General features: G+C 46.5%; 1 protein-coding gene across 12 annotated transcripts in view; it reads left to right on the top strand.

Moving 5' to 3' along the window:
- Positions 1 to 10584, top strand: part of ATP2B3 (ATPase plasma membrane Ca2+ transporting 3) — a 106380-nt gene extending 95796 nt beyond the window's left edge. For 4 of the 12 annotated variants that reach the window (XM_003774696.3, XM_003774693.3, XM_031945133.1 and 1 more), the window contains one exon: positions 10210 to 10584. In XM_003774696.3, the coding sequence (XP_003774744.1) occupies positions 10210 to 10518 (309 nt within the window). In that variant the 3' untranslated portion in view covers positions 10519 to 10584. Of the gene's footprint in view, positions 1 to 231; positions 386 to 9282; positions 9289 to 10209 lie in introns of those variants that run through there. The other 8 variants (XM_031945137.1, XM_031945136.1, XM_031945134.1 and 5 more) reach the window with 4 other exon arrangements.
- The last annotated feature ends 3162 nt before the right edge of the window (positions 10585 to 13746 follow it).

The following is a 13746-nucleotide window of genomic DNA, read 5'->3' as shown; positions in this document are numbered from 1 at the left end:
CCCTACCATGTCCTTCTCCCCCATACACTCAAAGGTCTTGTTCGAATTAGTCACTTCTTCAACAAGCCTATTCTTCATGGATAGTACAGAGGTCAGCCTCTACCCAGCCCTATCCAAATTGATTATATTTTTCTAATCAAGTCCCCTTTCTCCTTTCCTAACCCCATTCCCTCCTTCACCATCTCTAGGAGGGTAGTACAAGCAAACTTTATCTCATTTTCTCTCCCACAGATGGAGGTAGTGAGTACTTTCAAGAGAAGCGGTTCATTTCAGGGTGCCGTGCGCCGACGTTCTTCGGTCCTCAGCCAACTCCATGACGTAACCAATATTTCTACCCCTACTCACGTAATTCTCTCTGCTGCCAATCCCACCAGTGCTGCTGGGAGTGAGTCTTGATTTCCCTTTTCTGATCATCTTTAAGCAAAAAAAAAAAAAAACCCAAAAAATATATATATATAAATATATATATACATATATATTACCCCCCCAAAAAAAACCCCTCCCCACAACTCTTTCTTCTCTTTTTTCCAGTCTTGCATTCTCTGCTCAACGTGGCTTTTAAGTTGTTCTTTTATTGCTCTGTCTAGTCCTTTTTCAGTCAAGATGGTGTATACGTTCTAAAGCCATGTTCTCTTATAATATTTCTCTCCATCTGTGGTCTCACTAGACCTGTTCTTTTAGCTGTAGTTTATTTTTTCTTTTGTTTCAGTTTAGTGCTCTTTTGCCTTTGATTTTCCATTTTACTTCTTTTGTATCTGCCAATGGTTTTTTTTTTTTTTTGTGAGTTTGGGCTACTTCTGGTGTTGTAACCTGTCTTTTGGTGTATTATATAAGGGTTTAGGAGCTCAGGTGCTCTATTTAGAAGGGTGAGGGGGCAGTGCAAAATCAGGAGTGTTTTTACCAAGAAAATTTCCTTTTCTGTATCATTTATGATGGAAGAATCCACTATCTGGGGGTGGGGCCCAAAATTGGTAGCATCCAGCCCTTTCTTGGAGTCGATTTCCAGGGGACGGATCCATTCTGAAATGTTCAGAATTCGACGGACGTTACTGCTGCCTTCCCGGAGATCATGGGCCAGGGCCAGTGTTACCCACCACTGGGCTACTGCTACTGCTCAGCAACAGGAGCGATAACACCGCTGCCTGTGCTACCTCTTTCCATTCTGGAGGGAAAGGCTCTGCCCTCTGAGCTTACTTCTCTAAACCCTCTGATTTTTCTATGTTCTCTATAAATTCAATCTCGACCAAATTTTGTCCTGTTCTTTGATTCTCCAGTGCACCGTGGGGCCAAACACCTTGGAACACTGGCCCCATTGTTTGGGGGATATTACTTGTTTCTGCCATGGGTCCTATTCCGGACGTGGATTCTACCACATCTCTGTTATTTAGTACGGCTTCCCTCATCAGCCCACAGAGCTAGATGGCTAAATTCTGACTTGGCCTACACTCTTTCTCAGGAAAATGCCCCATTATTCTTGACAAATGGCAAATCGGTTTTATTTTTTTCTTTTCCTTTTAGTTTAAAAATACCACAGGGCTTTTTCGAAAGAGGTAAGACAATTCCACTACTGTGCCAATCGGTCCCCCCTCAAAACAGGCAAAGTAAAAAAAACAACACAGTTGCTCGAAGCACCACCCCCACAGCTAGACACATACATCACTGTTCCCTTGTTAATGGTTCCTTTAAGGGAGACTGCTAAACTATTGACAGTGCTGCTGATTTCACGCACATGTTGGCCTGCTTTTCATAAAATGCCAAGAGCTAAGAGTAAACCTTCGAGTATAGGCCCAAAGGCTTTGCGGAAGTCTATAAATGCTGCCATTTTCTTTCCTTTCAGTGAGATGTAATCCCTTTGACCTGCAGTGAACAACATTTGATTATTTATACAGTCTGAAGGTCATTAACTGCGTCTTTTTCTCCCCATCACAGAATCTTTGGTTTTCTTTTAGGAACTGTTGTGAGGCCACCCATGGGGTGAGGTCCATGGTCCCTGTTGGCTAAGTTGTCATTTCTGGCTTATTTTAAATCTCCACCCTTTCGATAAGAGAGCCCCAACACGTAGGGATCGCCAGCCCCCCCACCCCACCCCCAGCCCAGCTTCCTCTAGGGTGGTGACTTGCAGCTGTGTCTATTCTCTGGAGCTCCTCCACTCAGACATTTTCTCCCATGAACGCAACTTCAAACCATGCCTGCCCACCGAGGAAGTCACTCATTGGTCCACAAGTATCTGCCAGTACCGGGCAGGCGTTCCCAAAGTCACCCGGGCCGCACCCAGCCAACAAAGCCGGCCCGTCACCAGACTCATCAGAAATCGCACTGGCACAAAAACACTGGGTATGGGGCTAGGTAGGGAGAAGAGCCACAGGGCCTCCAAACAGATTTGGTTTCAACTACCATAGGACATAAGCAGTCCAGTGCACCACTTGTATGTGGGACAGGAAGTGAGGGCAGGGAGGACTTCTGCTTTGGGGAGAAGAGTGCCATTGGGAAGCCTTTTCATCTTGACTCCATCTTTCTTGATATTGCTATGTCCCTCCTGGTCCCAAACCAATATCAGCAGCCAGACGCTTCCCTTTGCACTGTCTCTTTTATTCCTAGTTATCTCTGTCGGCTTCTGTGTTGTTTCAGGAGGGCATCAGCTCCCTTTCTCCTCCCCATGATGCCATTGCTGCCTTCTCCATAGCACTCTGACTTGACATTCTCTCCTGGGTCTCAAGTCATCAAACACCATTCCTTCTCCCTGGCTGCATGCTCGCTCTCTCTCTCTCTCTCTCTCTTTTTCTCTCTCTCTCTCTGCCTCTCTCCTCTCTCTTTGTCTCTCTCTCTCCCTTTCTTCTCTCTCTGTCTCTCCCTCTCTCTCTCTCCTCTCTCTCTCTTTCTCTCCTCTCTCTCCTCACTCTCTGTCCCCCCCTTCTCTTTCTCTCTCTCGCTCTCTGTTTTTCTATCAGTCTCTCTCTTTATGTCTATCTCTGTCTCTCTCTATCTCTCTCTATGTCTCTGTCTCTCTCTCTTTGTTTCTGTCTCTGTCTATATATATATATATATATATATATATATATATATATATATATATCTGTCTGTCTCTCTCTGTCTCTGTCTCTCTCTCATGCCTCTTGCCTCCCAGATTCCTGCTTGTTCTCCTGCCTGTCCCTGAGCATCCTTTGTATTCCTGGCACCTTCTCTTTCCCTGCAATGTGCCCGCCAGCCGCTCTCCTTTCTTTCTGCTCCTCGGTGCCTCCCAGGAGCCAGCAGGTGGTAAGTACAGTGGGAGAATAATTCCCACTGTTACCTGAACACTTTAGGTGAAGAATTCACCAAACATCAGCTGGGTGAAAAGTTAGCTATTTCTCACCTTTGCGAGATAGGGGACAAGGAGGGTTCTCCGTCCCCTGTGGCTCACACCTCCATTCCTCCCCAAGACTCAGAATTGAGAGGAAAGGAGGAAATAGTTTCTAGTCCCCACTTTACTGAACAAGGAATTCTGGTGCCTGAGATCAATTTCTCTCTTTTATGACGGGGTTATATTTTCTGGAAAAGATTCACTATTTGGAACGAGTCCAATAGGCAGAACGGCCCTGACTCTCCTATGCAGCCATCATCCTGTTGGGGGGCTATGGCCCACATCAGCCATGTTGGGGGTGACTAGCACCTAATTAAACTCATTCCCCGAGCCACACGGGAAAATCAGTCTTATTCCTTCACAGTCACAGCCCAAAGGCAAAAAGGGAACTAGAGAACACCTTTGTTACGTTTAGAAAGGGTGTGTGACCCAGCCCAGAAAGGGGATCAGGTCTGTGTCAAGCATCATCTTCTTAAATTGGGGGAGGCATCCAAGGAGCAGATATCACATCAGAACCAGGTACCCCTCTCCAGAATGGGGCTTCTCTCCTGAAAGCGACAACACAGTTCACTCATTTACATGTTAAAACAGTAGAGCATCAAAATCCGTCCTAATGATCTGGTCAGTCCTGATGAGGATGAATAACTGGGATTGAACACGCTTCAGGTGTGGGTTGAAATGATTGAAAAATAAGACAACATTTTCTGACAATTCCGAGCTGTCCCCCGGGTTACTGCCCAGTCAATGCTAATAATGCCTTGGGGCCCGAGGAAGGACAAGTAAAGAAGATGGTATTTATTGAGGGGCAGGTTGGGGAGGGATGTAAAGACCCTTGTCAAAGTTCTGCTTAAAAAGCCAGAGTTCTGAGTCACTGTTTACAAAGCCTTTTAAAGAACACACACCCAAGACATCCCCTGGTCATACTCTTAAGCATACCAAGGCTATATCCCCATCCCACGCACCTCTACATCCTGAATACTTTTTGGTCAGACTGAGCCTGAAATGAATTCTTGACCGAAACAGTGACCTGGGACCACCCCGTGCCTTTCATCTCCAAATTCAATCGCACCCCCTCCCATACCCATTTCTTCTAGTTCGACCTCAAGAAGGGCCATGGATGGACTCGGCTGCCTTCTGTTTGGAGTTGGATCTTCCCGGATTTTCCCCTGCTGTTTTCCCTTTTAGTTTGATCATCATTTGCCGTCATTAGCATTTGAATATTGTTTGCTGCCCGCTGCTGTGTTGCACACATCTGCTGCTCATCGGCACTTCTTCATTTGTTAGGCGCAATACTGGCAGCATGAGAGCTATGGCCAAAGAAAACCCTTCTGTTCCAATTCACTTTTACTTGAACGATTTTAGAATTAAAATGGTGGTCTAGTCCGCTCTTGGATTAGCAGTTATTGCTACTGCTACTTAAGGGTCTATATTTTCCCAGTCAAAAAGAGCATGAAAAATCCAACAATGGGACTTGCGATTTTTCCCTGGCAGTATAAATACGACCATTCTTACTCCACTAAAGTCAACTCATTCAACAGAAATCTGTCCAGTGCCCTGGGAAACCATCCTTGTAGACTCTCAGAACTTGCAGACTATCCATGAACTCAAACTGCTCACCAATGCTTTATCCATCCAGAACTCCCGTCCTTTCCCTGTGCCTCCCCCATCCTAGAAAAGTGGGGACTCGGTGGGATATTTGCAAACTGTTCTTTATAGTTCAGACTTACTGGGAAGTAGCCTCCAGAGAGAAAAATTAAGAATCTAGTTGCAGAGGGTAGCCTCCCCCCTCCTCCTCTTTCCCACCCCCTCTTCTCCCCATCTTCCTCCTCCTCCTCCTCCTCCTCCTCCTCCACCCTACTCTCTGGTGAAAGCTCATAGACCATAAAAACAAACTAGCACAGAATGAATGAGGCCTGTCTATCCCAGTGGTGAGCCTGAGGTTCCTTTCATAGTGCCTACTTTAATTCAAAGACATACATTCACAAACTCCGCTTTCCTTGTTTGTTTATTTTATTTTCTGTGTGTGTGCGCGTGTGTGTGTCCATGTCCCCCACGTGCCTCATTAGCTTCCCCCAGGGCCCGGGCATGGATGGACGCACCAATGATTTGGCATGCAATTCTCCCCGTTGAAACAAGAGGCCACTCGAGGCCTGTCCGCAGCCCTTCTTCCAGCAATAATGGGCCTTTATACTCGAATGTTTACTGTGGCAATAATGCATGAGTTTTGTACCCAATGCTTCCTCCGAGGGGGTTGCAGACTGTGTCGATCAGCCATGGACAGAGGCCTCCTCTATGTTGTCTTGTTTCTCTGTATCATGCCGGAAACAGTCACAGGCGGGTTGGGGGTTGGGTGGGTTTTTTCCCTTTTTTCTTTCCTTTTCATTTGATTCTGGCAGCATGCGAACCCTCCATCCAGCTTTGCAAGACCCGAACGCGGGCCTCGGTCGGAGGCCTCACAGCTTTGCGTTCACACCACTCTCCATGAGCATGTGGAGACTCTTTAACTCGGTGGTGCAAGAAAACCTCTCTGTCGAATGTAATGTGCAATGCCTTGAAAACTGAGCCCGGTCTCGTAGTGAAAGGAACTTTTTTGTCATGAAAAAGTCCCCGAATTTGTGTCTCTTCAAAGAAACAAAAATGTAAATAATGACAATAACTTTCACACGACACTTTAAAGCTTGAAAAACATTTGCCACACGTTCTAGCATAGATTTCGAGCTGGAAAGGACTTTTGAAGCCAGCTGGCCCAGCTTCCTCATTTCCCAGTGGAAAATGAGACCCAGAGAGTTTGAGTGACTTGACCCAAGTCGCAAAGGTCACAAAAAGCCATAGAAGCATTTGTACTCAGAACCTCTGACCGCTCTCTAGCACTGCTGTGTTTGAACCTCACAACAAAAGTTGTGAGGCGGGTATTAAAAGTGCTTAAAGGAAAGAGTTTCCCAATCTTACAATTGGGGAAACTGAGGCTCTGAGAAATTAAGAGTCTGGCTCGTCTGTTATTGCATCACTAATGTCAGAGGTGGGATTTGAACCAAAGCCTTTCTTGTGCCACTGAGGACCTGTATGGTCTCTCTAGACGGCCTTAAAATATCCAGAATTTGTCCAGTTCCTAGGCCATTTGGAGGCTAAAGAGGCATTACATCTTGCATTGCTGAAAGGACTTGGGGTTTTCTCTCTCCTGAAGAAATATGGGATCTTTTCTCCGAGGGCAACTGAAGAATTATTGGTGACGATGATGATGATCATCATCATCATCATCACCATGATCATAATGATGATGGTGATGACGATAACTAGCATTTCTGAAGCACCTGCTATGGGCCAGGCACTATGCTAAGAGCTTTGACAAATATCTCGTTTGGTCTTCACCATGAGGCAGCTGCTGATATTATGTCCATTTTACAGGTTAGGGGACTGAGGTTAAGTAAAACACAGCTATTGTCTAAGGTGGGATTTGAACTAATTTGTTAGTTAGTTGGAATAGTCTTCCTAACTCAAACTCGAACCACATAAGCTAGCTGTCCTTATTTACTCTAGTAAACCTACATTTTCCTGGGGAGAGCTGCTTCATGAGAAAGAGGCTGAAAGAGTACTGCCTTCAATGCCTTTATTGACATCCATGGAAAGTGTCTCCAAAGAAAGTTTTTAGAAGGGCAGGGTCTCCTACCTATCCAGTCCTTGTACTATACATTAGAGGAACAATACAAAAAACAAAAAAAAAGGATCGGTCAATTCCTGCCTTCTAGTGGCCAACGATTAATTGGCTTGGGAGTTGACACAATTCTTCCCAGTGAAGTTTAAACCTTGGCTTGGACTTGGAAAAGTGTGTCCTGGACTCCCTTGTGAGCAGTCATTTCAGTGTCCTGAGTCAAGATGGAAAAATTCTTAGATGTCATTTAGTCACACCTTGGGGAGGGTAAGATTCAGCCTCTCCAGAGATGCCAGAAGCTCGATGCTTTTCCCCTTTCTTATTAGGGATTCATAGCATCGGCATCTTCCCCTCCCCTGCTACCGAGCACTCTGCCAGCTTAAAAAACAAAATGAAACCCACCACTGAACTAGTTCATTTATTTAAAAAGATAAGGAAGTGAGGGGCAGCTAGGTGGCACAGTGGATAGAGCACCAGCCCCGAAGTCAGGAAGACCCGAGTTCAAATCTAGTCTCAGACACTTAACACTTCCTACCTGTATGGCTCTGGGCAAGTCACTTAGCCCCAATTGCCTCAGCAAAAAATAATAATAATAATAAGGGAAAACACAATGAGGTCACTACCCAGTGAGGTTATGAATGGCAGAGCCAGGATATGAATTCTCCTAGGCCAGTCCTTTCCCCCAATTCTACCATCTTCATAGGCCCTTCACCAAAAGAGTAACCACCTCTTGATGATTGTCAGAAAACTCTCACTGAGATTACTCTTATGAAGTACAAGTTTCCAAATGATTTCTACCAAGTGAACAGCAAATTATCCCAAGGCAACACGGGAAGAGAGAGTTTCAGGGGTCAGGGACTTCAGGCTGAAGTTACTGCTTTGCCAAGTGCCGAATCAAGATGCAGATTAGGGCCCATTAAATCCAACTGCTACATTTTCTTCTAATCGGGAACCTGACGCTCTGAGATGGAATGTCCAAGATCACACACCGAGTCTGTGGCCACACCGAGCCAAGAATCCAGACTCCCAGCCCAGTATTTGCTGGGACGCTTCCTCCCTCCGGCCCAATTTCAGACCCTCATGGGTCTTTTGGCCCTGGTAAATGGAATACAATGGACTCATCCCAGAGCCTGCTCCCTGGGGTTTCCTTCCTTTGAGAACACACATTCTGGTAACCCTTAAGAAAGTTTTTAAAAGGAAGCCCCATCAGTCTCATTGGGGAATTGCTGTGCCAATTAACTCCCCTCCACACAGGCTCATGGAAACACATCTGGTTTTCCAAGGCCGTGTCTTTATTGTATATTTGGAGGGCTTTCTTTGCAGTTCAAGGACCACCTCTGTATTTCCCTGATTAACTTCTCGGCTTCCAGCCCTCGGCCCGCTCTGACAGTGGTTAGGAAACAAGGTCTTGTCTATCACATTCCTCCCATTTCTGATGTCTGTGGCCACACAGACACTAAGCATGAAGCGGTTCTTTGGGGTTAAGCTGACAGTGTAGCCCAGGAAAGCTCAAAATGAGGAACATTGAAATCTGCCCCCGCCAGGGTCACGCCTGGGAATTCTGAGGTCCCCTTGAGCAGTCACAGTGGATCCACCTGGCCATTCCGTGTGAAAAACTCAAGAGTAACTCCTAGCCCATGGATGGACGGACCTGAAAGGGTCTGGACCCAAATGGTTTGTGTAAATCTTAAGTGGAGTTCTGGAGAAAATTGTAAAAGGGGAGAGGGGGAGGAAGGCAGAAAAATCAGGTGTCGAAGAGACATGGGTCTCTAACAAAGTTACTCAATAGGAAGAGATGGATAAGAAGTGGCAGAGGCCAGGGACCCAAAAAGGAGACAGATGGGCACCTGGGCTTGATCTCAGTTCCTAAGGCAGAACAAAATGAGAACGTGGCCTTCTTGTTGTTTTTTGTCCTTTAATTTTACTCGGCTTATTACAGTAAAAGCAAAAGGAGGTTTTCCTCCCCATTCTTTGCTCGTGTCCCCCGCTTGCTCATCCTGTCTCCACTGCCATCTGTCCTGCCTCCAGTGAATGTATGCTCAGGAAGCGAAACGCTTCTCTCAAGACAAAAGCCCACGTCCTTGTACTGGAACCTGCCCTCTGGTCGCTTAAGCTCACTAAACTCATCCATCAGGTGCCTATTTCTGTTGTAGAGTCTAACACCAGCATCCCCTCCACTTCCGTTCCTCTGGTTTCATTTGGTTTGGTTTGGGGTGTTCTTGTTGACCAGTCACTTGACCGTCCCCTGTTCTTATAATGTTTTGTCTCCTATACGTGCCACGGTCTGGATCAGTCCACGGTAATGCATTCTCCGATTTATAACTGTTCATGCACATTTATAAGGGACTGTACACGAAATGTCACCATGCACAGGTGGGATCGGAGATTCCGATGGGAGGGCCTTGGGAGGGGAAGGAAAAGGAGAAGGAGGGAGGGACACACTTCAGCCTCACTTGTGTCTACTCTGAATTTGGAGATCTGCCGTTGGTTCCCGAGGTCAATGTGGACTCCCCAGGCCCTTTACTTTCCTTACTTTAAACCTCGAGAGTAGCCTTCTCTTAAAGGGCTTCCACACTCTTTGGCTTCATGATTGTAACAGCTTCTCAGGCTTTGACCCAACTCTTCAGTGATGTTGGTGCCAGTGCCACGGAGGGCAGCAGGTGTCCAAACCAAGCGACCCTCTCTGATGTCATGTGACAGATTATGTGAAAAAAAAACCCAACAACATGGTATTAGATGGAGCATTTAACGCCACAGGACCAATATTAGTTGAACAAAGTCGTGGGTTTTTTTCCTGTGGGGTATGTTCAAAAGGTGGTTTTGACATTGTTTGAGGGCCACCTCCCTGGGGAATGCCTCAACTGGGAACCCGAGATCCCAAATGCAGGAAGCAGAAAGGTTGCCAATAGCTCTGAGAGCAGTCCAAATTAGCATGAGGTCAGGCTACTCGAACCTACTATTTTCCCTCCGTGAGGCTGTAGTTTCTCAGATCGCCCTAAAAGTCCTTCCACGTTCACATGCAGTATTCCAAGCCTGTGCTGCCCATTATGCCAGTCCCCAAGGGATGAACAGTTATAATGAAATAACTCCAGCAAGTCATTGAGGTGAACAGACCCAGTGGGTAGCAATTAGGTGAACAATTTATGGTCTCCTCCTTATTTCCTCCCTTCTTCTCCCATTCCCAATTCTTGCCCTCCTGCCCCATCAATTCCCATTTTAGATCCGGGTGGTGAAAGCATTCCGTAGTTCCCTCTACGAAGGACTGGAGAAACCTGCATCCAAGACCTCCATCCATAACTTCACGACGACGCCTGAGTTTCTGATCAATGACTACATCCACAACATCCCTCTCATTGATGACACTGACGTGGAAGAACTGGAGGAGCGCCTCCGAGCCAGCCCCCAGCCCCCCTCCAATCAGAACAACAATGCCATAGACAGTGGTATCTATTTGACCACAGATGTCAGCAAGCCAGCTACCTCTTCTAGTCCTGGAAGCCCACTCAACAGTGTGGAAACTTCACTCTAACCAGAACTTCTCTCTTTTCACACACACACACACACACACACACACACATACACACAACCACACACACACACACAGTCACACAAACACACACACTCATACACACACACAGGAATAAACATACATAGACACACACACTCTCTCTCTGTCTCTCTGTCTCTCCTTCTGTCTCTCTCTCTGTCTCTTTATGTCTCTCCTCTCTCTCTCTTTGTCTCTTTCTGTCTCTCTCTGCTCTCTCTCTCTCCTCTCTCTCTCTCTCTATGTCTCTGTTTCTCTCTCTCCTCTTTCTCTCTCTCTCTCTCTCTCTCTCTCTCTCTCTCTCTCTCTCTCATATGCCCAACTAACGAGAGGGAAAAGACAAGGCTCTCCTAAGACATTTCTTGCATATTATATGCAAGCAGTGGAACAAATTAAACAAATAAGGATTTGGCATGACAGACATTTGTACATCCAGACCACAAGGTCTAGCTTATTAAAAAGTGAAAGAGTCCAATGCTAGAGATGGGGATGAATGTTTTCCCTACTTGTTTTATTCTTTTTGATCAATGATGAAAGATAACCTCCACAATTCCATTATTTATTGGGGGCTTAGACTCTGAGATGGGGTGGGTTGGGTTTGGGGTTTTTTGTCGGGGAGGGGGGTTTTGTACACCCGGTGGGGTGGGGAGAATGGAAATGGATTTGTAAGTGAAAAAAATATGAGAGCAACTTCTATGGTTTGGGCTGAGCTCAAGAGCCAGGAAGGATGCTGTGTGTGTATGTTACGTATGTATGTATGTATGAATATCTATATTCCTTATTTCTTCCTCTCTCTTCAGTCCAGCAAATGGCCCACCACAGGAGCCACTCTCACACATATTTGCACCTTTTTCAGGCACTTTAATTCCGAAATGCCATCCTTTGTTGGAACAGGGATATTTTTTCAGGGAGAGAATTCTGGGTTCTGTGCATTTTCTTCCGTTCCCTCCCCCCTCATTTCTCCTTCCCCTCCACCTTCCTTCCTGCTGTGTTGGGGAATACTTTTGCTAAGATACCGTATTCCGAAGGGGAGAAATGAAAGGAGCTAAAACAGAGTTTACACTTTGAGACCAAGTGCGAGGTGGGGAGGGGAAGGGGTATCTTTAAACGGGTTTCACAATTTAAAAGGAATGTACCAAAGTGTCTAATTGGAAACATCCCATCCAACAGAGGAAGATGAACTGTCATTTCAGTCCTCCCTTGTCTCGCTCTAGTCCTAAGAATGTTTCTATTTCTTTCTCCATAATCCCAATGTCAAGAAAATGGTCTCTAGTGAATGAAGTTGAAGTTGCCGGTGCCCATTCAGGATCCATCGCAGGCTCTTCAATTTCTAACAGACACAAGCTAAGTGGCCGCAGACTCCTGCCAGGGAGCCATCATTACTGGCCCGCCACTTGGATTCTCACCGAGGGACAGAGGAAACCCGAAGCGGTTACATGCATGGGGCAACCGTCACCTCGCACCCAGACGAGGCCGGAGGAGAGAGAAGAGATCTCGGATCCGGTCCAAGATGGTGACTTGCCACCGAACCCAAACAAAGACGCCGATGGGGAGAACACGATGGCCAGAAGGGAACGAGAAGAGGACACCCTTTGTGAGACCCGGAAGACGTCACGGGCCGAGGCCTCGAGCTCCGAGTCTCTAGTGCTCCGGGTCACCCTCTCTACCCTGGGGGGGACTTAAAAGCGAGCCCTGGACAATCCATCAGTTTTTGAGAAAAAGCATTTTACCTCTGGTCTGTTGCCTGCTATTAGAGTCAGGGAATATGCTGGCTTTGGTGTCAATGGAGCAGTTCTGGACACTCTCAAACGCCACATGTCAAAAACCCTCTTCTGATCTCCGATGCTCAAAGCGGACGCAAAGGAGAATGTTGAAACCCATTTCCATTCAACTTTGTTTACTGTGGCTTTAAGGCAACATCGGGGGAGGCAAATGAAAAAAAAAGCCATCTGGAGGAATGGAATCTTGTTTCTGTTTAAATAAAACCTGTGGGCTCTTTCTCCTGAGGCTACAAATCAACTTTCTCTCCTGGGAAAGCCCTGTGATACACAGATCCCTTCTTTATGTGATGGCTGAAAAACACGTCTGTTTCAAACAGGCTAGCCCATCATTTCAAACTGTGGTCAGCCTCAATATTGCCTAGGAGTTCTGTTACACAGCTATGCCCACCCTTCTCTCCCTGTCTCTCCGTCTGTCTGTCTCTGTCTGTCTGTCTCTCTGTCTCTGTCTTTATCTGTCTCCGTCTCTGTCTATCTGTTTCTGTCTCTGTCTCTGTCTTTGTCTGATTCTGTCTCTGTCTCTCTGTCTCTGTTTCCCTGTCTGTCGCTGTCTCTCTGTCTCTCCGTCTGTCTCTATCTCTCTGTCTCTGTCTCTGTTTCTCTTTGTCTCTCTGTATGTGTATCTCTCAGTATCTATTTCTGTGTGTGTCTCTTTTTCTCAGTCTCTCTGTCTCTGTCTCTGTGTGTCTCTTTGTCCTTCTCTCTGTGTTTGTTTTTCTGTCTCTCTTTCAGTCTCTGTCTCCCTGTCTCTCCTGCTCGTTTTCCTTCTGTCTGTCTCTGTTTCTGTCTGTCTGTGTGTGTGTGTGTGTCTCTCCTTCTCAGTCTCTCTGTCTCTTTGGCTCTGTGTGTTTGTCTCTGTCTCTGTCTCTCTCTTTCTCAGTCTCTCTGGCTCTGTTTCTGTGTGTCTCTTTGTCCTTCTCTCTGTGTTTGTTTCTCTGTCTCTCGATCTCTCTTTCGGTCTCTGTGTCCCTGTCTCTCCTGCTAGTTTTCCTTCTGTCTGTCTCTGTCTCTGTCTCTGTCTGTGTATGCATGTGTGTCTCTCCTCCCTTTCTCTCTGGTCCTGGGCATAGGGCTCCAATTAGACATTATCCTACATACTTTCAGGGCACTTTAAGTAATCCTGCTTGCCAGTGCCCGGTGCTCAAACGAGCACCAGATAGTGTCGAAGAGACCGTCCAAGGCAAGGGGGTCACAGAGGAAGGCTTATGGCCTGCCACTGCCCCCACTTGGAAGCAAGTCGGAGATCCCAGACACAAACAAACCACTGTGGTCATTCAAAGTGAAACATCTCTGCTGACCAAAGACTAGCTAGCCAATTCTCTAGAGCGTGAGTTCAACGAGATCCCAATTTGAGGTGTGTTTGGGGGAGGGAGGATGACAGCGAGGGACTTCTTCCTTTTGCAACAAGAATGGCTGGTACTGATCTAGACAACCC

The sequence above is a fragment of the Sarcophilus harrisii genome, chromosome X, assembly GCF_902635505.1.
Source record: "Sarcophilus harrisii chromosome X, mSarHar1.11, whole genome shotgun sequence".
Classification (NCBI taxonomy): Eukaryota; Metazoa; Chordata; class Mammalia; order Dasyuromorphia; family Dasyuridae; genus Sarcophilus; species Sarcophilus harrisii.
The sequence above is the reverse complement of the archived record's forward strand: the minus strand, read 5'-3'. Positions and strand labels throughout refer to the sequence as shown.